The following is a 27,774-nucleotide window of genomic DNA, read 5'->3' as shown; positions in this document are numbered from 1 at the left end:
TTGAATTTAAGCCAACAGTGGTTCCAGAGGCTGCTCAAGGATTAGAGGTGAGATTACGTGATTGCATCTGCAGCCGGGTCACATACCAGGCATGTTTACAAGGCCATAATGGGGTGCAGATGCCTATTAAATAGTAGGTATGTGTGGGATGGGATGTTAAAAAACATGTTTTTCCTTAGTTAATCCTTTGTGCAAAGCAACTCAGTTTGAATCATCATCTTCAAATTTCATGGTTTTATACAAGCTTATTTACAAAAATGTTGCTATTTAACAGCTTTTCTGCTGTGTGTTTGCAGTCATTGTAGGAAGCACCACAGCAATTATACACCTTAACATCTGCTTGAGTATTGAAATACAGAAGTGGAATTGGGATGTGATCGTGTAGTAATGTAGACTTTGGCTGAAATCATATTTATTTGTTAAAACCACAGGGTTAGGTAAAAACCAAAAGATATTAATACCTTGTCTAATAAAGTGCTTTCTAAATCTGTTGGCTGAGCTAATTCCCTTCTTGTCTTCTCATGTTTTATTATTGACATGCGGTGTATGGAGGGTATTCTAGCCTTTAGAAGCATGTAACCAATGTGTCAACGGACATGTAGAAGGTATAATCATATAAGTGATAAAGAGCTGGCTGTCTATAATCAGTTGGTCCATCATAGTTTTCAGAAAGAATTTTTGTAGAAAACAGTATTGCATGGACTGTGGGGAAGTGACGTGGAGTTTGAAGTACGGTTTCGGTTCTGACCTCTTGCTGGTGGTGTACCTTCTGAGCTCAGCTGACAGTCAGCTTTCTGTAACTGCAGTATTGACAGCACTTGGCAAAATCCCCATCCTGATTTAGTGCTGTTCATACAGGAACAGCTTCGGTTCTTTTGTTCTATGTCTGTTTCAAGTGAAGGTGCATTTTTGTTATGGCTTTAACTGATCAGTTGGCTTGCCTGTGCTGAAAAGAGGGAGGTATTGTTCCTGGTCCTGTATCCCTTTCCCCTTTTTACCCTTTTTTTTTTTTTTCTTCCTTTCCACAGTGGTGTGATATTCAGTGGGCCATGCATTGTGCAGGGTAAGCTTATTAAACTAGTAAAAAGTGATTTGATTTTTTTTTTTTTTAAATTGTTTTAGCAGGTTGAGTTAGTCCAGCTGAGTTGACTGGAGCGGGAAGAAAGATGGAGAAAGCTGTTCAGTTGTGTATGAGTTGTAACTCACTACAGCTGATCTCACTGCTTTTTCATGCTGCCTCATATGCAGTAAATCTTGGCATCCTTGGAGGACTGTAGCCAAATCTCTAGATGACTCTGGAGGCAGTGGAAGTTTGTCGACATCTATTCTAGAAGCTAAATTGACATCTACCCCCTAAGGAGTCCTTGCTTATAGGGTATCTTCATTCAAGAAACTGTAACAAACGTGTAATTCACTGAGTAGTTTTCAATTTATATACACGTGTATGTAAATAAAAACTTTGAAATCTTTTCCCAGTAAGACAGTTTCTAGGGACTTAACTTGCCCAAGTTTTTTTTTTAATTCCCAAATAATAATAAATGCTTTGGACTAGTTGCTGAATTTGAGTGCTGAAGCTGGAATAGGTGATATTTTACTTTTGTGAGAGGTGGAATGTTTTCACCATCTTTCTTGGACCGTAGGGTTTAATAAAGATACCTCTAGTAAGTAGGCTAATCTTTTAAATGTAGCTTGAATCTTTGTTTGTGTTGTAGTAGTACAATGAAATAATTTTCACAGTTGGGAAAATAATAGATTATTTGGAGAATCTGTTATGCACTGTGCCTGGTAAAGGAGAACACTGTAGTTCAGTACCTGGATGACTTTTTGGTAGGATTATTTCCATACTATAAGACATCTTCTAGATTCCTAAATTCAAGTAAGTAGTCATGTGTGGTGACCGATCCTCCCCTCCTTCTCTCTCTCTAGGCAGGATGGTGTGCGCCGACAGGATGCACACTGGCCTACAAACTGCCACAAGCACACACACAGGATGCTTAGAAAAAGCACCTACTGTGCCTAAGTTGAAAAGCACTTACTGTGCCTAAAATCGAAGAAGCACTTGGCCTGTGGTTTGTGGTTTGATTTCAGATCACAGCTGCAAGCAATTGCGCGTAGGTAAAGCAACCCTTCTCTATAAAAGCTGACTTTAGGACAGGGCTAATTGGGGATCTCACTAGCATGGTGACATCCTCCCAGCCAAAGATGCTTGACTGTATGACACTGCCAGTTGCTTTAATTGCAGTTATGTTATCTGTATTATCATCGTTCTTGTTGCTATCAAATTACTATATAAGTCTATCCATGACTATCTGAATAAAGTTAGATCTAATATAGCAACTATTAGTGCATACTTAGATGCTTAATAAAATGTACATATATTGATAATCCTGATGTTTAATTGGTTTAATTCTCTTCCTTTTGGAACTCAATGGGTACTTTTCTTTTATCTCCTATTTTCAAATACTGTTTTGTGGATATTGGTTTGGTATTGGATGTATACCTACTTTAAACAGCTGGGTGGAAGTAAGGCAGCTGGAGAGGAATCTGGGCATTGTACCACGGAAGATAACCCAGATCTGTCTCCTCAGCAGTCTGAACCTTTACCAACGCATAACCCCTCAGGGTAATAGGGTTATGACAGTCATGAAACATGAACATCCTAATACATGTTATTAATAAGCAACTACTTTTTTTCAATTGTGTATAAAAAAAGTTGTGGTCTATATAAAACTTTTTTTACTTCCTAAGCACTCTGTGTACTCTGTTTGCCGTATACTTCAGTAATATTACTTTGTAGAGCAAGTCTAGTAAAGCGATTTTTTTTGTGCTTTGAGCATGAATGGTCTGTGTTCTTCTAAAAGGCTTTTCAGACTAGAACAGATTTTTTTTTTTTTTTTTTCCAAAAAGATGGAATAAGTTATTCTTGAGACCAACTTCAGCAAAATAAATACTAGGAAAATAAGTAGGAAAAATGCAATGACAAAACTGAAAAAGTAATTTCAAGAACTGTAGCTAACATGACCAAACTGAGCGAAACATCTCATGGACTGAAATTACGTCAAGAAGGAATATGATTCATAAGACACACTCACAACTTCTTTCCATTTAATAAATAAATTTAGAACAAAAGATTTAAAGTGTCACTCAGATTCAGAACTCATGCTGTGCAGCCAGTTAGTCTAGCATGGCTTTGAAAACAAAATGGCATATTTTAGTAAAGTCATTACAAATGAGTGTTAAGCTTTTATTATTTTTCTTCCATTTAAAGAACATCATATTTTTATTTTGGACATGATCTCATTTTTCTTTACCCTGCCATTTTTGGTGAAAGGAAAATTCTGTACTGATCTAGATTAATGAAACTGAATTTTAGAATTTCATATGTTTTTCTGCTTCCTCAGTTCCTGTCCTCACTCTTCACAGTTCTCCCTCTATTCACTGCCAGAGAAATAAGGAAAGTTCCTGTTCAGGGATGGTATTCAGAGTGCTATTGCTCTTCTGTTTGCGTCAGAACAGGAATAAAGTTCTGAGTAGCACTGATACCAGTGTTACTCAGAAGTTTTATGCCTAAATGCCAGTAGCAAATACAAACAGGAATGAGTTGTTGCTATTGGCAAATGGTATTTAAACAGATAACAATTAGGAATTACTGTCATGAGTTTGGATTGTATAATTGTTTATTGGATTTGCTACTTCATATTTACTGCAAATAAGTTTAAATGTCTCTAAAGTCAAAGTCACTTTTGCTTGGTGGAGATGTTATATATGTTCATTTTTCTTTCAGCTTACTGATTTGTGTCAACATTAATTTTGTTCTTTCTGTTCTGAAGATTCCATAATTACGAAGTTGATACCGTTTTACTGTTTTGTCCACCTGAATTTCATGGTATCTTCATACTCCAGTTCCTGCAGTGTTTAGACAGAATAGAGCATCCAGCATTGCTAGCTTTCCCTGAATCCTTTTCTACCTCTTGGCTAAAAGCCTGTCAGTCCAGTGCAAGTGTTTGAAGGAATTGCCCTGTGAGTGCTGAAGTAAAAAAAATTCTACTGCATTTATGAATCTGAAGGCCAAAATTTATCTTCAACACTTTGATCGAACAGAGGTGAACAAGGAGGGAAACAATAGATGAATTTACAAATATTCGGTTGAGTTCATGTGAATACCTTTCAGTAAATCCACTTTTATCTGTGGGCATCAGCATGCATTTGATTAGAAGTCAGGACAATGAAATTTAAGAATTACATTTGTGTAGTATTCAGAGGAAAAATGGAAGTTCTTTACCTGACTGTACTTAAATCCATCTGTGTTTTCTCATCCTTGTAATCTAAAGATTTCAATAATCTTTTAAAATGAAAGAATTTACCTAAAACCTATAGAAGCAGGATGCCTTTGAGGTGTTGCATTTATAAACTGATTGTTCATTATTGTGTTTTGTCTTGTTGCTTTTTTCCTCTTATCCTTCAAGGCCCAACTGTTGTTATAAAACTCTTTAACAATTAACTTTAAATTGATGAAGCCCGAGAAACTGTCTTCCAGGTAACCTGTTTTCTGGAAATTCACTCAGCAATTATTTTAGTTGCTGCATACATTGTAATTGCATAAGTGCACGCCAGTACACAATTTATAAACCTCCAGATAGTATGTATTGACCTAATTTATTTTTCGATTGGATCTCATTACTGATGATCCATGTATCTTCATTTTAGGTGATTTAGTACTTCAAAAATAACAGTAGTGAAATGGATTTCCTTCTGTGTATATTTGAACACATCTGTGGGGAGTATCACGACTATAATAATTCCACCTTTTTTTTTTTTTTATTCTTTCAGAAAGGAGGCATCAGTTGATTGATGGAACTGTTGATTATTTTCTTAATGTGCAAGGTACACAAATAGCTTAAGGAAAGAAGATTAAATTTAAGATACTATTTTCCTGTACATACAATTTGGGCATGTAAAAGGTGTGAAAAACTGATTAGTGTACTTGTTTAGGACTTGAGTCATGCTTTGCATAATCCCCAAGATTCACTAGTGGGTCCCAAGGTCATCTCTGTGTGTTAACACAGCGGGACCAATTCTGCAACAATATCGTTTGGTTTTGCCATTAGAACTGCCGTGTATGTAGTAACGTTAATTTATTCCATCCTCGTGAAATACTTTTCAACTACAGTTTGGGCATCCTCAACTCATTTTTGAAAGTTACAGATGAAGCGGCTTGCTTTCATTGTGACTTTGGGTTGTTTTTTGATGTGTTCTGCTCTGTGAACTTTCAATAATTGTAAGGCTGGTAGTGTAGTGCACCTCAGCATGCCCTGTAGCCTGTGCATGCTGTGAAAGAAAGAAGCTTTGAAGGATTGCTTTCCTAGTCTCTTGTGGCTCAGCAGGAGCTCTTGGTGTCTAAGCATCTTAGCTGTGTAGTCTGTGCTGTAAGCTCTTGGCTCTCTGAACAACTTGCTTCTCCACCTGCCTGGTGCTGTGGAGCGACATGGGAAGCAAGTATTGTATTCCTGCCAGTTTGTGCCTGCTTAGAGTGGAAAATGTGCAGTCAGTTGTACGCAGGTCAAGCAGAATAGGCAGGACAAAATGCTGGACAATAGGCTGGGCTCCTAGATATGGCAGTAGTGAATTTTGTGGTATTGGCTGAAAAATAACAAATTGCCACAGTAGTGTAGCTATGGAATCCAAGGAGTTCTGAGTGATTGTGTGTTCATGCTTCTCAAGACGATTATTTTGGGTTTCTTGTAGACTTTTCAAGGCTATCTGTGTAACTGTAAAGGCTAGAAGCTTCAACTCTTCAAAATGAGAATGGAAATTTCTGTTATCCATTCTTTGTGTTTAGAAGAGAATTCTATGATAAAATTCATAGTTAGCCAATAACTGCCAGTTGCTTTGAGCATTACACCTCTACTCACCACACATTCAGGAAGTGTTAGGAAAACATTAAAGAAATTATTAATTTAGATTATAAACGCATTGTAGAAAAACATTGTATGTATTGATGATGGATGTTCAGTCTGCTCACCCATGTTACATTTGAATTTGCATTTGAAGAGAGAAGTGATGCAAAGGCTTTTGCTCATGCAAATGAAATTCTTAAAATTATTATCTTCTATTTCAGATTTTCAGATACTGTCATTGTTATTCCACAGGGATTTTAACTGCAGTTTATTCTGGTAGGGTACTCCTCCGTTACTGCACTTCATCCCTTGCTTCCTGGGAAAAGGAGTGTTGTCTAGAAACACATAGAGCTTGATTGCTGTCAGGTTTTCTTTGAGAATTCTTGTGGTGGTCTGCCTTTCAGAGTATGATGTTTGTCATTTATGAAAAATAAGTTTTATAAAAGTTCCCCTACTATGAGTGTAGATATGAAGTTTCAGCTGGCTCTTGTAGTCAGTGGAAACGCATTTCCTTTTAAAATAAAAGGAGTCTGCAGCATTACTGCAGTGGACAGAACAACATTGTGATTATACAATGTAAGTTTATTGTAGTATTTCTTAAATCACAGCAGGATAATTCACATATGTCACTGTTCTTTAAACTCGTCTCACTTATCTTGAGAGAGTGTGTGATGTGACAGATGTAATACTGGATACTAGGATATATCAGGTACGACAGAGAGCAACCCTTCCTGTAAGCATTTGTGTTACTTAATGAATGCTGAATGCTAATGTCAGTCAAGAGCTGTCCACACACAAATTAGCCAGATAGTGGAGTGGACTTGACTTCTGTTTTTATTGTGGTGGTGGTTGTTGTTGTTTTGCCCCTTTTCAGAGAAAGGAAGTACTATTTAGAAAGAGTTGAAAAAAGAAAGGTGTGGTTATTAGATTTTCAAAATAATACAAAAAAAACCCCAAATACCAAAGCTTTTTTACCCTAAACCTGACATTTTATATTTCTTTGTAGATATATGTTCTGTTTTCTTGCCTATGAAAACTAAGAGACTTTCCTAAGAAAGATACAGGAAACTGTTGGAGTTTATTAGTGCATTAAGGTATACGTATGTTTGTGCTGATCTGTTGTACTGCTCTAGACTGCTATTAGAAGTTGAGCTAACAAGTGAAAAGCTGACTGGAAGAGCTATACTATGTGCCACACACAATTGCACTGAGGTTGAGATACACATGATTTAAACTTGGGACTTTGAGTAGCTAATGTATTACTTGAACACCAGCTCTGCTGGTACCTGACTTTGATTTCCGTTTTTGAACACAGTACTACATTCTCTGTAGTTAAGAATTTAACTGAGTAGTAATATTGGAAAGGCTTTTGAAGCTTAGCAATAATAGATGTGTTACAGGGGCTATGTCATGCACCACCTTCACCCAAAGTCTTTGTGAATCTTTACTTAGACTTCAGCTACCTTTTGATTACTGCTGTGATCATGAGCCACAAGTGAGAGAATCATTTGTTGACTCAGACTGTATTTGCCTTCTAGTAGTCCTTGGGTATTGAAGTTCAGATAGAATCTTTTTGCTGTTGAATACAAGAATCCTGAAATGGAAAGAGGGTTTTTTGTCACTAATCATGTTAGTATGAATATAATAGGTGCTTTACAAAAATCTTAAATAGATGCTTATAATCCTAAAAAGGACTCTCTAAATTCTGTTTAACTCTTGCTGTGTTTCACAAAAATTGCTTCCAACTTCTTGGATTTGTAGTGATGTAAAGAGGAAAGAAGTTAAGCCCTATTACTAGAGGAGTATTTTTGGAGAATTGTGCTACTTAGTTTTCCAGCCTGTTATTTCTAGCATGTTGTAAATAACAAAGACATGCATGCTTTGTGATAACTTCAGACTTTTCTACAAACTGTTCAGAATTTCACTGGGAGTAAATATGTAACAGTTCCATTTTAGGCAGGTCAGATTGATTTAAGTTATGCCTGCATGGTACCACAATGGGACTGTGTAAAGACCTGAACTAGCACATTCCAGTGAAATGTCATGTAGACATACCTGTCATATGTTAAGTGTTTTAATATTAGAATCTGAGACATGATGATTCCCACTCTTGTGTTTAAGCCATTGTCTTTTTCGATACCTAGATCTAAAAATGTAATACAGTCATTCTTTTACACATGCAGCTGGGGAAGGAGGAAGAATTATTTTGATGGCTTAAAAGATAATTGATTGTGTTTTCTTTCTGACAGAAAATGCCAGAAGCCTCAGAAGACCATAATCATTGGAAGGCCTGTTGACTTCCGTTTTTTGGTAATCTGGAACACCATCAATCTGGCATGGCGCAGGGCAGTCAACAACTCGATGTGCAGGTACTCCATGATCTCCGACAACGTTTCCCTGAGATACCTGAAGGGGTGGTATCTCAGTGCATGCTTCAGGTACAGTAAAGAGTTTTTAAGAGTCTGTGTATTTTATTTTTGTAGTATGAAAATTCTTTTTAGTAGTATACATGGAGCATAGATTTTCATTCTTCTGGTTTTATTTTGAAAGGGTAGAAGACTCCACTACTTGCATTTTTGTCCTGTCTTTTATGTACAAAGATGTTATCATTCTTCACTTATGTTTGTGGGGGTTTTTCCGCTGACTGTTCTTCCCTGTCTATGTGACCTGTGACTGTATGCGTACAGGGAATAAGGAAAGTGGCTACTGGGATGATTATTGATGATGGCTACATAAATAACATACATATACTGGAGGAGATTTTAGCAAACAGTGACTCATTCTTCCAAGATAAGGAACTGGCCTTAGCTAGGAATATAAAGGTTTTCTGTCTTTGTGGCATCTTTTTGCCACAGCTGTCCAAAGGTTTATTTTTACTTCTCTGTTTCCAAGTCAGGTGGCAGTTGTTCTCTCTTTTCTTTTTTTTTTTTTTTCCCCCGTTCCATTTCTTCCTTCCACCTTCATCTAAAATCACAAATTGGAAGTGATAATAAGTGACCACACATTATCATTTTTTCAAAGTCGTGGTCGTCTGGGAATACCTTCCATTAATGGGAAGATTCAGGAGTGGAATAGAAACATGTAAGATCTGGTTTGGCCTTGTGTGGCTGTGGCTGAGGTGGAACCTAATGTGATAAACTGCTGCATATGAAAGTAGCAAAGCTGTATTTGCATCCTACCTGTTCCTGGCAGAAGAGTAGGTTTACTTATAACTGTGGCTGTAATTTTTGCATTGTGTGTCTTCTGAACCATACAAATACATATGAATTGCTTTCAGACAAATGTAAAGCAGGGGAAGCCCTGCAATGTAAAGCTTTACTTAACAGTACAGAAAAGATGACTGTCAGGATAAGTACATGATCCTTTTGATGAACTATGTTTAAGTCATAGACATCTTTAAACTGATAAAATTAAAGAACCTCTAATGCTGCAGAAGCATATGGTGTTCTATATATATAATATGGTGTTCTGGATAGCTAGTTAACGTTACATTGCAAACATCTGTCATATTTTAAGTGTAGAAGTTGTTTACAAACCCACTTTATATTTGTTTTAAGATACATGAGCTGATTCCCATTAACCTTTTGCAATACATGCTCTAGATTTAAACCAGTGTGAGGTTTGGACCTGTCAAAAATTGAGGGTCCTTTGAAATGACAAATATATTGCATACCCTGAGAAAATCAGATTAGGGCCTGTCCTGTCTATGTTCTCTCTACCTCCACCCTGATGAAGTGACCTAAGGAAGCTGAGGACTGTCTTTATGAAGTCCTGTTTAGATGGCAAGTGGCTAATGGTAGCGGTTAACTTTTTTGAGATTGCTGTCTTGGCACTGTGGTGCTGGTTATTACTACAAGGTCTAGTTCCCAAATGTTCTGGTTTTAAATTTTTCTGCGATGCGTCTGGATATTCCCATTGACCACTGGGGTCTAGAAGGGGAGCTTGGCATGAAGGGGAAGTAGTCAGGGAGAAGTATCCATAGAGTGAGAGCCATACATAATTAAGTGCTGGACTCTTCTGTCTTCTGTCCTGTTCAGTAGTAATTCTTCATCTGAGAAGATGCTGAGTATGTGTGTTCATCTGATAGTGAAAACATATGAAATTTTGGGAAAGTCAGCTTCACTTTAATATTAAGACTGACTAGGTATCAGTCCTTTAGAAAAGAAATGTAACTGTGACTTTTCAACCAATGGATAGGCTGTTGAAAATTGTATTTCAAGGCCACATGAGTATTAATATGTATACAAACTTTATATAGTGATAGTGTTTAAAATAGAAGTGAAACCATTATTAATGTATATTCCTTAAAATGGTAATCTTAGTATGCTAAGGAAGGCGGGGGTGTATGCGTATATATATAAATATGTACACACTTGTTCTGGTAGGAGGTGCTGTATGTCAGAGAAGGTACCAGTCTTGGATAACATGTAACAAATTTAGGGTGCTGAGGGCCAGATGTAGTTGAACTTAAAGTGATTTTTTTTTTCCTTTAACTACTGTTTAAATTAAAAGCTGAACCACAGCTGATAGAGGCTGTTGTATGAGAAACTGTGGAGGAAAAAAAAAAAAATCCACAATCTGGAATGCTTTCTAGTGATTTTACTCTTTTGAAAAAGCTATAGTTCATGTTGTTCTTTTAACAAGACTAGATTAAGCTAAAATGACTGGCGAAGGGAAAGGGAATTCCCCATTATACTTTTTATTAGATTCATAATTTATTGTCTGTATAGTTTCAGCTGCTGGCACCACAGAACAAATCAAACATTTACAAGCTTTATTTGGTTTCCTCACTGGTGTATGAATAAACCTTTTTTTTAGCCTTGAGCCTGAAATTATTGAAGGCAGTTAAAATTGTGTCAGAATTGTATGGTGCTTTCTGGAATTGCCAGTACTTTTTCAAGCAATACTTGCTCTAACTTCATTTTTAAGGCACTAAGTTCCTTTCTACCAAGAGAAGCTGGTTTAAAATGTTGGGCTTTTAAACTTTCAAGTAAAGAGAAATACTCAGGTAAATAGTAAAATAAAGGTGAAAACAGTAAACATTCAGGTAAACATTAAAATGTCGTCTGCATTTTTGTTTTGACTTTCCAGAGTTTGCAGTTTTGATCTAGTTTAATTTGATTTGTGTTGTTACTGGAAGTAGTTAATTGTACATACCTGTTCCTTGCAGAAGATGCCAAGAGTTCTAACCATTGCTTTCCCCAAAACTGGACTTGATTTTTTAATATGTCATACTGTAGCTAGTGTTACCATAGCATTTTGCTAGATACAGTGTGAACTATGTACTACTTGCATACTATGACTTAGTAGGTATTACCTTTATTTCAAAATTTGTGTCTGTGAAATGTTATCCCTAGTTGTGTTCAAGCTAGGCTTGATTGCAGCTTTAGCTGAATGCTTGTTGAACGCTGAGCAGTGGCTTTTTCTTTTGCTATTTGACAATAATAGGTGTCCATTCTTACTCCTAGAACAACAACAACCTAGATGCCTGTTGTCGAGCCCTCGCACAGGAGAGCAACAAATACTTATATATGGAGTACCATAGCCCTGATGACACCAGAATGAATAGAAATAGCCTTTTGCACATTAATCTGGGTATTCATCCTCATACCAGCTATCATGCAGGGGATGGAGCTCAACTTAATGGTGGTCGTACACTGGTACACAGTTCAAGCGATGGACATATTGATCCACAACGCACAGCAGGTAAACAGCTGATATGCTTAGTTCAAGAGCCACATTCTGCTCCCGCTGTTGTGGCAGCTTCTCCCAGTTACAATCCATTTTTCATGAATGACCAGAATAGAAATGCAGCTACTCCTCCTCCACAGCCACCTCCACAGCCATCTTCCATACAACCAGGAATGAACACGTCTGCTATGCAAGGCCCTCCTCCCACGTATATGCACATACCTCGGTATAGTACAAATCCCATTACTGTTACAGTATCACAGAACCTCCCCTCTGGACAGAGCGTACCCAGAGCTCTACAAATTCTTCCACAGATTCCAAGCAATCTTTATGGGACTCCTGGCTCTATTTATATAAGGCAAACATCTCAAAGTTCTTCAGGACGACAGACTCCTCAGAATACACAGTGGCATTCATCGCCACAGGGCCCAGTTCCACATTATACTCCCCGTCCTCTACCTGTGTATCCACATCAACAGAACTACCAACCTTCTCAGTATTCTCCTAAACAACCCCAGATCCCTCAGTCAGCTTTTCGATCACCACCGGCATCCCAGTGTCCCTCTCCCTTTGGTTCTCCTCAACACCAAGTTCAGCCTCCTCAGTTGAGTCATCAGAGTTCACATGTTTTCATGCCTCCTAGTCCTTCAACTGTCCCACCTCATCCATATCAGCAAGCATCCCAGACTTTTCAAAAACAAGGCGGTCACTCTGTATCGTATCTTCCTCCTTTTGCTGGACCTAGTTTATCCAAAGGTTCCATGAATAAAATAGAAATTACAGTTGAGCCACCGCAAAGACCTGGGACTGCAATGAACAGAAGTCCTTCACCAATAGGTAATCAACCATCTCAGCGAAACCAGCACCCGCTGTATGCAGCCACTACTCCTCCTTCAAGCTCTCCGTCAAGAGGTATGTCGGGTCAACCCAAACCTCCATTTAGTGTTAATCCAGTATATATTACCTACACTCAACCAACTGGACCTACAGGTGCACCAACACAGTCTCCTCGGGTAATGGTATCTCAGCCAAACCCAACCACTTTTAAAATCACAGTAGGTCGAGCACCGACTGAGAATCTTTTAAATTTAGTGGACCAAGAAGAGCGTTCTGCAGCACCAGAACCTATTCAGCCTATTTCTGTAATCCCAGGATCTGGAGGAGAAAAAGGAAGCCATAAGTATCAGAGAAGTTCTAGTTCTGGATCAGACGACTATGCTTACACTCAAGGTAAGTGTTTCACCCTGCAAATTGTATTTTTGTAAAATGCATTTTCAGCTTGATTTTGCTACTTACTGAGAATTTTTGAACCTGTACAGAGAAGAATAGATATTGCACCAAAAATCATCTAGTGAGGGAGTTTGTTCTGATTTTTAAAAAATTTTGCCAAATTTCAGTCTAATAAAGAATTTCTGAGGTTCTTAAAGTTGCCATGCTTTTGATGTTAGGGGAATTTCTTAAAAGAAAACACTGCAGCTAACAAGAGTAAGTGGTTTGTTCATATACTGTGTGTCCAGTTTGTAAATTCTGTGTTGAAGAACTGTGTCATAAATTTACATGTGGATTTTACTGGTTTTGTATTTTTTTCGTACTTGGGTGCTTTCTAAAACCTGAAGCACTAACTTCTGCAGGAAATCTGAATCCAAGTTATTTGGTTTAGATTGAATAGTATAAGTGAAAGAGGAGAGGTAGGATTGCAGCTGAAATTACTTCGGGTGTCAATACAAATAGTATTTTTGTTTTGAAAGGTATTAATTATTTTGAAGAACTTAATGAAAAGTTCACTTCTTCCACTTCGAGTTTTGAAAGAGGAGGAAGAGATTGGCAGACAAATTTTAGAATGTGTGTTCTGCTGCATAAGGATAGAATGTAGTTAGTCTTAATGCTACGTATAAATGAAGAATTAAGTAATTTAGTAAAAAAAAAAAAAATTAAAATGGTGAAATCTAACCTTTAGCTGAAAACTGCTTTTCTTAGAGTAATCTGCTTTATAGATTTGAGACATTTAAAATTAAGCAAATGAATCAGTCTGCAAGCATTCAAACCAATCATTTGGGGTAATGACAGAATGATAATCAGCAGCAATTATTTAAAGAATGTGCTTTGTTTCTGGATTTATGTTTGGAAAAGAGAGTCAATTCCTCCATTGCTCCTTCTAGCCTTCCTATCACTTTACAGAGCTGAAATAATGGTTATAATGCTGTCCTGTAGTTCTTGATTTCTTATTTCACTTTGTGTCTTTTGAGCTATTCTAACTCATCAACAAAGAGCTGTTCTGTACCTCGTAGACCCAATTAGAAATGTTATTTAGAGAGAACGAACACTAGTAGGTCTGTAACTCCTAGGGCATGTGCTTTGTTTGGTAGCGTTGCTACTACAGCTTCATTAAAGATTGTCAGTTATGTGAGAAAACCAGAGGTAGCTTCACATAACTGAGAAAAACATTCTGAAATGTAGAAATCTGGTTTTGCCTTTGTATCTTTGACTAGATTTGTCTATTTGGAAAACAAAACCAATAAAACTAGTTACTATATGCTTTTTGGGGCATCTGCTTTTGTGGCAATACCTACCACAGCTGGGACTTTATTATAGGCTTTGGTATTGCTGCACTCTGAACTCTTGATAGAAATAAATTGTAGAAGAATAAACATTATATTTTTTACTACCACAAAGGAGTCCTAAAGAAGAGTATATCTGACAGCTTGATATAGGGAACAAGTTTATTTAATTTTCTTTTGAATATGAACCATTGTGAAAAGTGTTACCAAAAATCCATTCTGGTGTCTGTACTTCCACTGTTTCTTTGTAGTATGAGTCAGGTTTGATGAGTTGTACTAGAGTATAATGCGAAGCTGTGTAATGTAGTCATATCAGATGTTAAGTTGGAGGAGTCACACAAAGACAAGGTTTGATAGCAATAGTGGAAAATCATACAGCCTGGTATCTGTACTTTTTTTTTTTCTTTTGTTAAATTTTGTGATCTCTTAAACTCTACTTAGATGACTTATACTACTTCAAAAAGTAGAGAACAGTTTTGTTCAGTAATACTGGTGCCTGTATTATAAAAACATCTGAAGTTATTCTTGGATAGGATTTTCAGTGTTTATTCTTTGGCTGTGAATTGGTGGATCCATACAAAATCCAAAGTATAGTGCTACATTTTTGCATAGAATACTGACATCTGATAAAAAACACTGTCATTTTTATGCTCCTGACTGTTTGGGGGTTTTTTGGTGCTCCTCCAGTAAGCTGTGTCATATTGTTGCTTATTTTTCTAACTTTTTTTTAGCTAGTATGCAGATATTCTTGAGATATTATGTGGTTTTTCCTTGCCTGTGTTGGATAGGAAAAGGGCAGGTGCTGGCTGGTGCATTGTATGAAATGGCATTTTGCAGATTCTACGACATCATCTTCATACATTTGAACAGTTTGTTGGAACATTATTATATGAGCAGTGTGCTTGTCTGAATACCCACAGCAAATTTCTCTTATTTTTCTCTGTCCTAGTAGACTTTAATCAGGTAAAACCAGCCAGATTAGAAAGTGCTAAGCATCACACTAATTAACTTGGCCAGTTTTGCATCTTGATAAAATACTGAGAAACGGTCTTCCTGCAGAAACTAAGTATTATTTTTCTAGTTAGTCCAAATTCTTCCTTTGGCTGCTCTGGGAGCCCAACATCAGCTTGTGACTGAGAGTCATAAATTTCAGTACCATGACAAAAATATGAGAGAATGATTAACAGCAGAGAGAGGTTAGAGAACAGCGAGTCAGCTCTATTGCAGAGTTAAAGACTCTGAAGCATCTGAGCTGCCCTCACTTTTTATTTTCTGGATTCTCTAGTCTGTTTTATTGAAGTTCTATAGTTTTGCCTTTGAGCACTGGGGAACTTATGGTATTGAGAATTACAGTACTCTCTGAAGAGCTGAGACTACTTAAAGTTATTATAGTGTAATCTGTAATAGCAGTGAAAAAAACAATTCAGGACTGACTCGGCTAGTGTGTCAGCTGCTATTGAGCAGCAGATATGAAGTGTGCGTTACCTTTGTTTTGGTTTTGTTGGTTTTTTTTTTTGTCAGTACACTATTACTATAACTAGGTTGCTCTTTCATCCTGAGAAGCTGTCTTCTTATACAGGTGCCTTTGTATTTTTGAGACAAGAAAGACCAAATGCAAAAAAAGAAGCTTTGACCAAAATGGTAATATCAACTTCAAGTTACTGTCTAAAATGTGTTTTTATTCTGAAACAACTTTGTTCGAAATTGTAGTTCATTTGGCATGAAAGCATCTTCACACTGATACTTGGCTGCATGTTTATGATCACTTTTTTTTTTTCCCAGAAAGGTCACTCATGAATCTTACACGTAAGTTAAGAATTCAGTTTTCCAGGTTTTTGTGTGTTAGTAACTATTTCTTCCATGTAAAACATTAGCCTTGCTGTTACATCAACGAGCAAGGATGGAGAGATTAGCAAAGGAGCTGAAGCTTGAGAAAGAAGAGCTCGAACGCCTGAAAGCTGAAGTCAATGGTATGGAGCATGATCTAATGCAGAGGCGGCTTCGAAGAGTTAGCTGTACAACTGCTATTCCAACAGTAAGCAATTTGTTAGTATTTTAATTAAGGATACAAATTTATTTTTTATGTTTTCATGAACTAAAGTATTATACAAAAAAATATTTTGGGGTATAAAATCTTCAGTCATTGGAGATGATTTTTTGTAAGTTCTTGGCTTGTCGTAAGCCAGTTCCTATAATTTAAGAAACAGATATGTGTACAGCTTCGTTAGTGTTCACAACAGAATTTCTGAAACTTGCATACATGTGCTTTTCTGGATCACAGAACTGAATAGATAGCTACTTTCCTAACAACCTATGAAAGTGTATTTCCAAGTCTATTTAAAGAGCCCGAGCCATATACAAGGTATTTTGTTATATTGAGGTATTTTGTTATTTGAGTAGTTGCATCTCATAGACAATCTATTTCCCATTTGGTATGTGCGGGATGCACCAAGTAACTTTTCAGTGGTGGTGTTGGCTCAAATAGTTGGCACCCCTCTCTCCTCTTTTCCCTGTTGATTCTTCCTATCTGTGTGACTTCCACCTGCAAGTGACTCTAGCCCAAACATCTGTATGGCTCTGATAAGAGAGTTGATCTGACTGAAAAATAACTTCCACTTTGTGCAGTTGTTAGCCAAATCAGTTCAGACTTACCGTGTTGACGTAAACAATGCACACAGATATAGGCTGGAAGGCATAGTAGGGGCTGTTAGCTGCTTAACTAGTATGGCTGCTGTATGTCTCACCTGTCTCAGGGCAGCATTTGGCAGGTATGTTCCTGGGAGGAATACAGAGGCACTGTCTGAGTATGGAAGGATGAGGTTAGGAAAGCCAAAGCCCAACTGGAGTTGAATCTGGCACAGGACGTCAAAGAGAAAAAGAAGGGCTTCTATTAGTACATAGGTGACGAAAGGAAGGCTAGCGAAAATGTGGGCCCATTGCTCGACAAGACGGGGGACCTGGTTACATAGGACATGGAAAAGACTGAGATACTGAATGTCGCCTTTGCCTTAGTCTTTACAGGCCTTCAGGAATCCCGAGTCCCAGAGACCCTGGGAAAAGTCTGGAGCAAGGAGGGTATACCCTTGGTGGAAGAGGATCAGGTCAGGGAATACTTAAGCAAAGCGGACATACATGAGTTCATGGTCCTGGATGGCATGCACCCATGAGTGCTGAGGGAGCTAGCAGATGTCATTGTGAGGCCACTCTAGATAATCTTTGCTCAATTATGGTGTTTGGGAGAAGTGCCCAAAGACTAGAGGAGAGCAAATGTCACTCCTGTCTTCAAGAAGGAGGACCCAGGGAACTACAGGCTGGTCAGCCTCACCTTGATCCCTGGGAAAGTGATGGAGCAGCTAATCATGGAGACCATTTCAGGCACATGAAGGACAAGAAAGTGATCAGCAGTGGTCAGCATGGATTCACCAAGGGGAAGTCAAGCTTGACCAATTTGATACACTTCTAGGATGAAAAGACTGTCCTGGTAGATGAGAGGAGAGCAGTGGTTTTTGTCTACCTAGACTTCAGTAAGGCTTTCAACATTGTCTCCTGTAAGATCTTCACAGAGAAGCTGATGAAGTATGGGCCGGATGAGCAGACAGTGAGGTGGATTGAAAACTGGCTGAACAGCCAGGCCAAGAGTGTGGTAATCAGTGGCACAAAGTCTGGTTGGAGGCTAGTAAGTAGTGGTGTACTGCAGGGGTCAGTACTGGGTCTGATCCTGTTTAACATCTTCCTTAATGATCTGGATGATGAGGCGGAGTGTACCTTCAGCAAGTTTGCTGATGACACAAAACTGGGAGAGTTGTGCTGCCATTCAGAGGGACCTCAACAAGCTGGAGAAATGAGCTGGCAGGAACCTCAGGCCATTCAGCAAGGGAAAGTACTAAGTCCTGCACTTGGGGAGGAACAACCCCATGCACCAGTATAAGCTGGGGGCCGACCAGCTGGAAAGCAATTTTGCAGAAAAGGCCCTGGTGGTCCTGGTGGAGACCAAGCTGAAAATGGGCCAGCAGTGTAGCAAAGAAGGCTAATGATATCCTGGGCTGCATTAGGAGTGTTGCCAGCAAAGGGAGAGAGGTTACCCTTCCCCTTTATTCAGCACTGGTGAGGCCACACTTTTGGAGTATGGGGTCCAGGAGTGGGCTCCCCAGTACAAGAGAGACACACGGTCGTACTGGAAAGTCCAGTGAAGGGCCACAAAGATGATTAAGTCCTGTGAGGACAGGCTGAGAGAGCTGGGACTGTTCAGCTTGGAGAAGAGAAGGCTCAGGGGGGATCTTATCAATGTATATAAATACCTGAAGGGAGGGTGCAAAGAGGATGGAGCCAGGCTCTTTCCATTGGTGCCCAGTGACAGGACCAGAGGCAATGGGCACAAACTGAAACACAGGAGGGTCCCTCTGAACATCAGGAATCACTTTTTTACTGTGTGGTTGACTGAGCAGTGGCACAGGTTGCCCAGGGAGGTTGCGGAGTCTTTGTCTTTGGAGATGTTCAAAAGCCGTCTGCCATCTGGGCAGAGGGGTTGGACCAGGTGACCTCCAGAGGTCCCTTCCAATGTCAAACATTCTGTGATTTTGTGATTCTGTCTGTGATGCTGGAATGTATCCTAGGATAAGATAGTTATTCCTACACAGGTGTTAATAATCACGGCTGCTAGCATTAAGAACGCTTTGTATTTCAGTAACTTAGGGTTTCTTAATGATATGCAAGTATATGGACTTAAATAACTGATTATTCTGTTAAGAATAATTACTGTCTTGCAGCATTGAACAATTTGAATATACTGAGCTAGAAGGTTTGGCATGTTGGAGCTCCTTGTGGTGATGCAAATAAGTAAACTTCTGACCTTATTTGGTTATAATCAAGTAATAATTAATGTGAGCTGCAGCTCGTATTCTGTTTCCTGATCATCTTGATGTAAACTCAAGTAGCAAGTCATCAATTTATGTGGAATTTTATAAGGTGTATGGTTTTATAAACTTCAGCTCAACTATGTCGTCTTACTAACGAATTTTAAGTAACTTGTTCATTTTTGTTGGTTTGTTTTCCTCCTCAACTGCCAATAGAAGAATGTTTTTTGAGGGAATAAATTGGGTAGGGGGAGCAGGACAGACAGTGAAATCTTGGCTATTTTTTTTTCAGTGCCTTATCTATACTCAGTTTCTAATAAAGCTGTTAACAAAGATACAGCAGTGTTATTTCTATGTCAGACAAGATGCTGACTTTCCCACAATTACTATTTTGGGTTGTTTCTTTCTAGCCTGAGGAAATGACCAGATTGAGAAGCCTCAACAGACAGCTCCAGATAAATGTTGACTGTACACTGAAAGAAGTTGACCTCCTTCAATCTAGAGGTATAGAGTTGGTAGTTTTTTAAAAACATAATTTAGATATGGGCGGGGGTGTTGGTCTGCTTGAGGGTAGGAAGGCTCTACAGAGGGATCTGGACAGGCTGGATCGATGGGCCGAGGCCAGTTGTATGAGGTTCAACAACGCTAAATGCCAGGTCCTGCACTTGGGTCACAACAACCCCATGCAATGCTACAGGCTTGGGGAATAGTGGCTGGAAAGCCGCCCGGTGGAAAAGGACCTGGGGGTGTTGGTCAACAGCCGGCTGAATATGAGCCAGCAGCGTGCCCAGGTGGCCAAGAAGGCCAACAGCGTCCTGGCTTGTATCAGAAATAGTGTGGCCAGCAGGACTAGGGAAGTGATCATCCCCCTGGTGAGGCCAGACCTCGAATACTCTGTTGAGTTTTGGGCCCCTCGCTACAAGACAGACATTGAGGTGCTGGAGTGGATCCAAAGGAGAGCAACAAAGCCGGTGAAGGATCTAGAGAAGAAGTCTTATGCAGAGTGGCTGAGGTAACTGGAGTTGTTTAGCCTGGAGGAGAGGAGGCTCAGGGGAGACCTTATAGCTTTCTACAACTACCTGAAAGGAGCTTGTAGCGAGGTGGGTGTTGGTCTCTTCTCCCAAGTAACGAGTGATAGGACAAGAGGAAATGGCCTCAAGTTGCACCAGGGCAGGTTTCGATTGGGCATTAGGAAAGATTTCTTCACTGAAAGGGGTTTCAAGCATTGGAACAGGCTGCCCAGGGAAGTGGTGGAGTCACCATCCCTGGAGGTATTTACAAGACGTGTAGACATGGCCCTTAGGGACATGGTTTAGTGGTGGACTTGGCAGTGTTAGGTTTATAGTTGGACTTGATGATCTTAAGGGTCTTTTCCAACCTAAATGATTCTATTATTCTAACATAGTATGTGCTTAAATGTGGATACTTGGACTCTTTAAAGTTCAATTTTGATTATCAATCTCAACTTATCTCTAAAAGATGTCCTTTTCAGTTGCAACCTGATAAACTTGACTTGCTAATATTTCTGTTGGCCAAGTTAAATTACATTACCAAGAAAGTGGTGACTTAAAAGTGACTTTGTCAAGAGCAAATTAAAAAAAAAATACTCCTTAGTGAAGGTTCTTTACTTAAATTTTTAACTTTTTGCTGACAAAGGCTCTGACCAGGTAATACAAAACAGAACTACAGGCTGCAACCAAGAAGTTGGCAAACAGAAATCTACTCAGGTCTTTAAAAATCCTCTTTCTGCAACAGAGACTTGACATAAGTACAATCAAATAGATTAGAATATGTGTAGTCCTCCTTTTTTACCAAGAATGTGTCCTACAGAAAGATTTATGTTTTCACATATTTTTTAAAGCAGTACAGAATGTTGAGCTGGAGTTGATTGTTCAATATGAGATTAGCCTGCTAAAAATTACTAGAATCAACACAAAACTGAAAATATGTGACAAAAGACTACTCAGGAAAAAACTAATATATAATGTCATAATAAAAAAAATGTATAAAATCTGAAGTCTCTAGATGTTCATATCACTGGCATAGGCATGTAAATAACCTTTGAGTTACACTTTTGTACTTTTCTTTTCTGACAGGGAACTTTGATCCGAAAGCCACATGTAACTTCTATGATAACATAGAGCCTGGTCCTGTTGTGCCACCAAAGCCATATAAAAAGGGTAGGTCAACAAACAAGTATCAAGTTACGTAATCTGCATTAAGAAAGCTCTTTTTTTTTTTTCCTTCTTTTTTTAAAAACCCCTGTGATGACAGGATGCAATTCTAATTATTATAACTTTTCTCTATATAGAAACCAAAACAGAACATTTTTATGTAAGTACAGTAATCCTGGCTGCAACTTGTTTTCCTCAAGCAAGTTGTTGCAAGTGAATGTTCTGTTAATACGTTGTTTCTAAATACTGTTATTAACTACTAGAAAAAGAGTTGAAAGTATACAAACTTTTATGTGTTAAATTGAGCTTCCTAATTATGTTTTTTTTTAAAATACTTCTAGGTTAAAAGCTCTATGTCAGGTTTGTTTAGCTGTCTTCTAATACATGTTGTTAGGATTTTATAGTTTAGTTGGGATCTTTTATGCAAGTTTAATTGGGCACAGCAGCTTTTTAAAATTTGCATTTATGTTTTTAATTATATTTTAACTTGACTGGTCACACTTTAGCTATTTTTTGTGCAGAGTATGAATTTCACAGTAGCCCTGAAGTTTTAGCACAGCAAGAGCTTCAGACATTTTAAGGACCAAGACAGAACAGATTTCCTCACATTGGTCTAAAGAGATGACAGTGTCCCACTTGCACAAGTTCATTACTGGTTTCTAAAATTTTCTATGCTGATTGTGTAGTATCTAGGATTCATATCCAGCTTAGGACACTTAAGTTTTATGTAAGCACAGGAGCTATGTGTTTAGTCTCACTTTTTGTCCAGTGGAGATTCAGTCAGTACACCCAGAGTGACTCAACTCGCCCTAAGTAGACACCTAGTGGCCGTGTAGCTCAGTAGCTCTCTGAACTCCACTACGTTTAGTGGTGATTTTGGAGCAGAATCCTACCTTTTGTCTCAGGTATTTTTTGACCTTTTTTTTTGTTTGTTTGTTTTCTTCCTGAAATATTTTAAAAGAATGGTTTCAAATGTTAGTGGAAGTTTTTACGCACTTTGTATCTTTCTGCTGAAATAACCAGTCTGGGATCCTGTGCTGTGGTACAGAGAAAACAGTGGTCTTTTCTCTGAAAATGTTATGTGTGATAAGATTTATAATATTGTGTCTCCTCTCACTGTAACTAGCATGTACTAAAATTGTTAGTGGAAAAGAAGTCACTCTTCTGAATCAGTAATCATATAGTCTGCTTGAAAATCCAAATTTTCTAAATAAGTTCTAGTTGCTGATAAGCACTTCACAAAGGTTTTTGCAGTTGAATTTTGAATTCATATAAGGAAATTTCCCCCCCTCTTTTGAAGCAAGTGTTTTACCCTTTGATGTAATAAAATGAGTAGTATGTGGAAATTTAGAAGAAAGAGAAGGCCCAGAACTACAGCTCGTGGTTCAAAAAAAAAAAAAACAATACTGGGATGAGTTCCCTGCATAGGTGGCAGTGTCCAGGAAAGACAGTAGTAGCAGGTGAGCAGTGGCATGAAGGCAGCTGCCTGGATTCATGTTACATTGTGGTGGTCATGTCGTTGATTTAAGGCACTGCTACTTCATGATGCTTGAAGAGATTCTCTTAATTACACTAACTTATTTGATTTATTATTTCAAAGCAAAATATCGTGCAAAACTTGCATGAGATAAGTGATCTTATTTGGCAATTGGAAAGATAGTGTCTTAGAAAGATTTGTACAACTTTTATGACTAGCTTCCTGGTTTTGTCTGTGAACTTATTAGAGATCAGTTTTAGGGCTGGTGTACTGTATTCTGAGCTTGGCTTTTAACATGGAGTCGTCAAAAATTATTATTTTTTTTTTTCTTAAAAAATTCCATTTCCTTAATATTCAGTTGTTGAAGGCGTGGGCCGACACGCAGGTATGGGCAGACAAGGGTCTGCTCTGTGCTGCCGTCTGGCTAGTCAACACGAATGCAGTCTAGTGCCCACACTACTTGCTTGCTTAGAAGGAATTTGTTGAGGTCAAGCACTGTTAATGTGACTATGCAACCTCTGGACTGGAGAGGGTTTACATCTAAGCAAGGAGGTTACTTTTATTTTCTTTAAGTACATCTCTGAAGACAAACCTAAGTACTATTTGCACTAACTTTGTCATCAGCCATCTGCTAGATTTCTTAGCAGATTACAGCAATGTGTGCACTTTGAATTACAAATTGCAGTCTTTTTTTACAACGTAAGTTCTCTTTTAATTAAGCTGTTCTACAGATGTTTAGCAGATGGGTATCTTAACCTTACCTTCTAGGTATGTGTGCTGATATTATTTCGAATATTAACATTTTGTAAAATGTTGTGTTTGCACATCCTAGGAGTATTTGTCGCTTTTAGTAGATAACCTGAGGTCTTGAAGTGGTGGTAGGAGATGTCGGAAAACCAAGTCTTTCCGTGGGTTAATACCTAATGTATGATTTGCATACATACCGATTTTATGAATGAAAATAGACTTAAATGCTGCTTCACATACACACATCCCTGCTGCAAAGCCATGAGGAAGAAAAACAATCATCTTGTTTTGAAACAGGCCTACCATTTTATTTTTATATTGTATTTTCTTCAGCCTGGATAAATGCTAGAGAAAGATGCAGAAAATATATCATCTGTCAGACTGTTTGAAGGAACTAAGTTAGAAGTAGTCTTTCACTTCAGGTAAAGTAGGGTTATTGGAATTTAGAATTTGGTAATAAACTGCTGTATATAAACGTATGAAGTCATTCCTTAACAGGATGGTGTTGCAGTGCCAGTAACAAACTTTTCAGTACATTTTAAGCTATTAAACCTTTAGCAGTGTCAGTGACCTAACAGTGGTGACTGCTGGTTTTGTTTTTAATGTACTAGGGTTAAGTGACTATTTACAGAAGTGAAATACTTTAAATATTCAGATTTCACAAACTGAATTAGAAGTGCTTTAGCAAAAGACCTTTAATGTTACGTAAGTGGAAAGGTTTCCACGTTCAATTTAAGATAGAATGTTTAATGAGGTGGCAAACCAGTAGTATGGTCTTGCCTATCACCCTTCTCTTTTGAAATACGAAAAAAATTTTTTCCTTTGGCTTTTTTTTAGAGCATCAAACCAGCTCCAAACAGACTCCACGGACTCAGCCAAGAGATGAAGACTTTGAAGGGGCTCCATGGAATTGTGATAGCTGCACCTTTCTAAATCACCCAGCACTAAATCGCTGTGAGCAGTGTGAAATGCCACGATACACCTGAAAATCAGGAAGAGGCTGCATTGGGTTGAAAACAGGCTCTCAAGCCAACAGCTGTAGGAGAAGGAAACATGGGGAACCTTTCAGTCCATCTGCCCGGCCTTTGCCAGTCAACAATCTTCATATTGCAAGGGGTGGGAATAATGTGTTAAGATGTTTCTGCTTGTGCTACACTAAACTAAATAAATTAAGAGTGAAATTCTTTCTTATGCCATTGCAGTGAGCAAAGCAGAAAATGAAACCTGAAAATGTAAAAGGATTAATTTTGGGAAGAATGTATACAGGAAAGCAAATAACTACTGGTGTTTAGTCCTGTGGTTATAGTTACTGCTTAGTGGCTCTAAAAAAAAAAAAACAAAAAACAAACCCAAAAAAAAACCCCAACAAAAAACTGTTTTTTAAAAAAAAATTATAGGACTCTTAGTAATGGTGTAAGATGTTACACTTAACCAGAAAAACTGAAGAGCCAGAGCTGACTTAACCTGGCCACAGCTAGCTGGAAAACAAAGGCTCCCTGTGCTTCTAGATTGTAAGCTACTGAAAAAGAAGACAGGTAAATGCAACGATAAATTTTGCAATGTATGAAAAACAAGGAGAAGGGTATTTGTAATTGCTGCTTTTTTTCAGGGTAACTTATGTCTACAAAAAATTGCTGTTTGAAATAGTAACCTAAGGTGACTAAATGAGATACTGTATGAGTGTTACAGAGAGTTTAATCAGAGGTAATTTTTTACAATCCCTTTTGCTTGTACAGTGCTCACCTGGCTGTGTCAACACTGGTAATAAACTAAGAATGAATTCTACCGTATCACGGATGAAAATCCTGCTGCATGCTTTCATTAGGCCGTCGTGTTTCAAAGCTAAAAGTATGCTTTTATATACAACAATCTTCTAAGCCTGTGCTGTGTAGCAGCACAGGGACATATGCCAAACACAGACTACTCCAAATTTGGTTTGGAACACTTGAGCTCGGCCATGGTTGTGTATGAGAAGAGTTTGTACCCAGTTCCTTAGGCCATTTCAGCTTCCAATTTGTGAAAAATTCATGATGTTTACAGCACAGAAGGTACTTTGTGCCCCAGTTCAAAGTTAGCTGAAAAATAATTAATCAATTAGCTCTTCAGTAAAGGTTTATTTGCACATTGTTAATAAATCAGCCTGTATAAAATAGGAGATGCCAGATCCTGAAAAATCACACGCTGCATTCTTTTTATTTTGGTCAGGAAATATTTGCCATAGGTTGAAGAACACGAGACTTGCAACTGAAGATCATACTGGTACTTTTATGCATATGATATACTGTATTATAAAGGTGATGTTCAATTTGTTTGAAGGTGATGTTCAGTTTGTTTGAATGCTTCAGGTTGCTGTAATAAAGCACTCAATACTTGTGAAATTGAACTTGGGTTTGGGCAGCTGAATGATTATGTTACACAACTGTGCGACTGAGTAGGATGTTCTTGTGTACTGGTCAGAAGCTGGTACAGTGCATTTGAGTTTTTCTGGTGTAACTTTGTCAAGATTCAGAGACGCAACCAAGCACGTCAGCTGAGTTATGGTGATTGACTTTGCAACTGTGAGGCAAAATGTGCTAGCTAAACCTTACCAGAAGGGATTTAAACTGCTTCATTTTAAATTGTTCTTAGCTCATGGCAGCCACATCCATATGGTCAATTGCCACAATTCACTTGATGTGTGATAACATGTTAAACTGTGGAAGAACAATCATGTGTCTGAATCCTTATTTAAAATAAAGCAGCATTTGTAAGAGATGGGTGGAACAAAACTCATCTTGACTGCATTGCTCAATCTGGTGTCTTCTCTCCCTGCCATTTATAAAGACAACAGTAAAAAACAAACTGTGATCTTAGATGAGGAACCAATATTTTACCTGGCATTTTTCAATATGTTCTTGCACTAATTGAATCTTCAGCGTAGTTTTAAATAAGCTAAGAGATCTCCAGCAATCAGTGTGCACCACTTACGAGCAAAACAAAGTCAAAGGCATCAGAGCTAGTTTTCCCTCCCTCCCCTTTATATTACTATGTGGGGAGCTCATCACATGTGGAAAGGGGTAAAAAAATTACTGTCAAATGAAGTTAGAAGGCAAATATTAATCTTCTTCATTTAAGTAGACAGTCTGACAAAACTGAGATAACTAGAAAATAGATGAGCAGAAGCATTATTCCTAGGATAAGCAGTACCATTGCTGTTATCAACTGTATAATGAATTACTCAAAACAATACCAGTAAGTAACTTCATGACTTTTTCTGTCATGATGCCTTTGCCTTTGTATTATTTCAGTTGTCTGTTTATTTGTACTTCTGTTGAAGTTCTAGAAGCATTTGTTTTTGCTGGAATTACAAAATGATAGCAACTGAAATGACAGTCAGCAAATGAGAATAGGTGCGTCATGCATCAATACAGTTGTGCCATTTTCAGACAGAGTAGATGCTACTTTGGGGGGGTGGGGGGGAGGGTGGGAAAATATATGCAGTCCAATAATTCCCTGAACTGTAATAACTGTAAATGGAGACTTGCTAATCTTAGTCGTAGCTTCACCAGAGGAGGAGAAGGAAGGCTGCTGTGACAGCAAGATACTTCCTGGAAGACTGCGTGAGTGCTGTTAAACTGCAAATGAATGAATTCCTTCGTACCAATAATTTTACTGCAGTTTTTCAATTACTCTCACTTGTTGCTTGTACAAAAAAAAGACCCTTCTGTTGTATTCTTTTACTTGTAAATGCCCATACTCAAACATTAGTAGTAAAGACTTTACATGGTGCTTGAATATTTCTAGTTTGTTAGAATGTAAATTGTATTTTGACTATTGGAAGATCCATTTTCCTTCTGAAAGCAGGTGACGCCGTTCACACCCCAACTGAATTGTAGATTATGCCAAAAAGATTGGTTTATATAATATTTATTGAATGCACATAAAACCCTAATGTCAGCTGGCATACAAAGTGCACTGTGTTGTATAAAACTTTTGTGTGTGTGTGTGTGTGTGTGTGTGTGTGTGTGAATGGTGGGATGCTGATGCTGTTGTGTTGCGTTAATGCACTACTTGTGTTTTCTTTTTCCTTAACAACTGAGCTTTTCCTCAACCATGCTACTAGAGTGGTAGGGTTTGTAACTGACTTGGACATTCAGATATTCAAAATTATTTCACTGTTCACTGAAATTTTATAAAGCTTATTTTATATTTACTGTGCTATTAAGATGAATTCCCTTTAATTACAGAATACTACTGTAGTTCTTTAACAGTTTATTTAGAGTGGGACTTGTGGAAAATTATTCAGAACATAGTAAACCAAAAGAAATCCTGAACTTTGGATCTACTTTTAATTTGATGTAATTATTAGTCTTGTTTGGGTGAAGAGGAAAGGGGTGG

General features: G+C 38.1%; 1 protein-coding gene across 1 annotated transcript in view; it reads left to right on the top strand.

Annotated features, from left to right (window-relative positions):
* Positions 1 to 25,712, top strand: part of TAB3 (TGF-beta activated kinase 1 (MAP3K7) binding protein 3) — a 46,507-nt gene extending 20,795 nt beyond the window's left edge. Inside the window, exons 2-7 of the mRNA XM_050908409.1 lie at positions 8,147 to 8,335; positions 11,366 to 12,818; positions 16,021 to 16,181; positions 19,410 to 19,503; positions 21,096 to 21,179; positions 24,235 to 25,712. Coding sequence (XP_050764366.1) covers positions 8,234 to 8,335; positions 11,366 to 12,818; positions 16,021 to 16,181; positions 19,410 to 19,503; positions 21,096 to 21,179; positions 24,235 to 24,383 — 2,043 coding nt within the window. The 5' untranslated portion in view covers positions 8,147 to 8,233 and the 3' untranslated portion in view covers positions 24,384 to 25,712. The remainder of the gene's footprint in view (positions 1 to 8,146; positions 8,336 to 11,365; positions 12,819 to 16,020; positions 16,182 to 19,409; positions 19,504 to 21,095; positions 21,180 to 24,234) is intronic.
* The last annotated feature ends 2,062 nt before the right edge of the window (positions 25,713 to 27,774 follow it).

The sequence above is a fragment of the Gymnogyps californianus genome, chromosome 1, assembly GCF_018139145.2.
Source record: "Gymnogyps californianus isolate 813 chromosome 1, ASM1813914v2, whole genome shotgun sequence".
NCBI lineage: Eukaryota > Metazoa > Chordata > Aves > Accipitriformes > Cathartidae > Gymnogyps > Gymnogyps californianus.
Note: the sequence above shows the minus strand (reverse complement) of the source record. Positions and strands in the feature narration are given on the sequence as shown.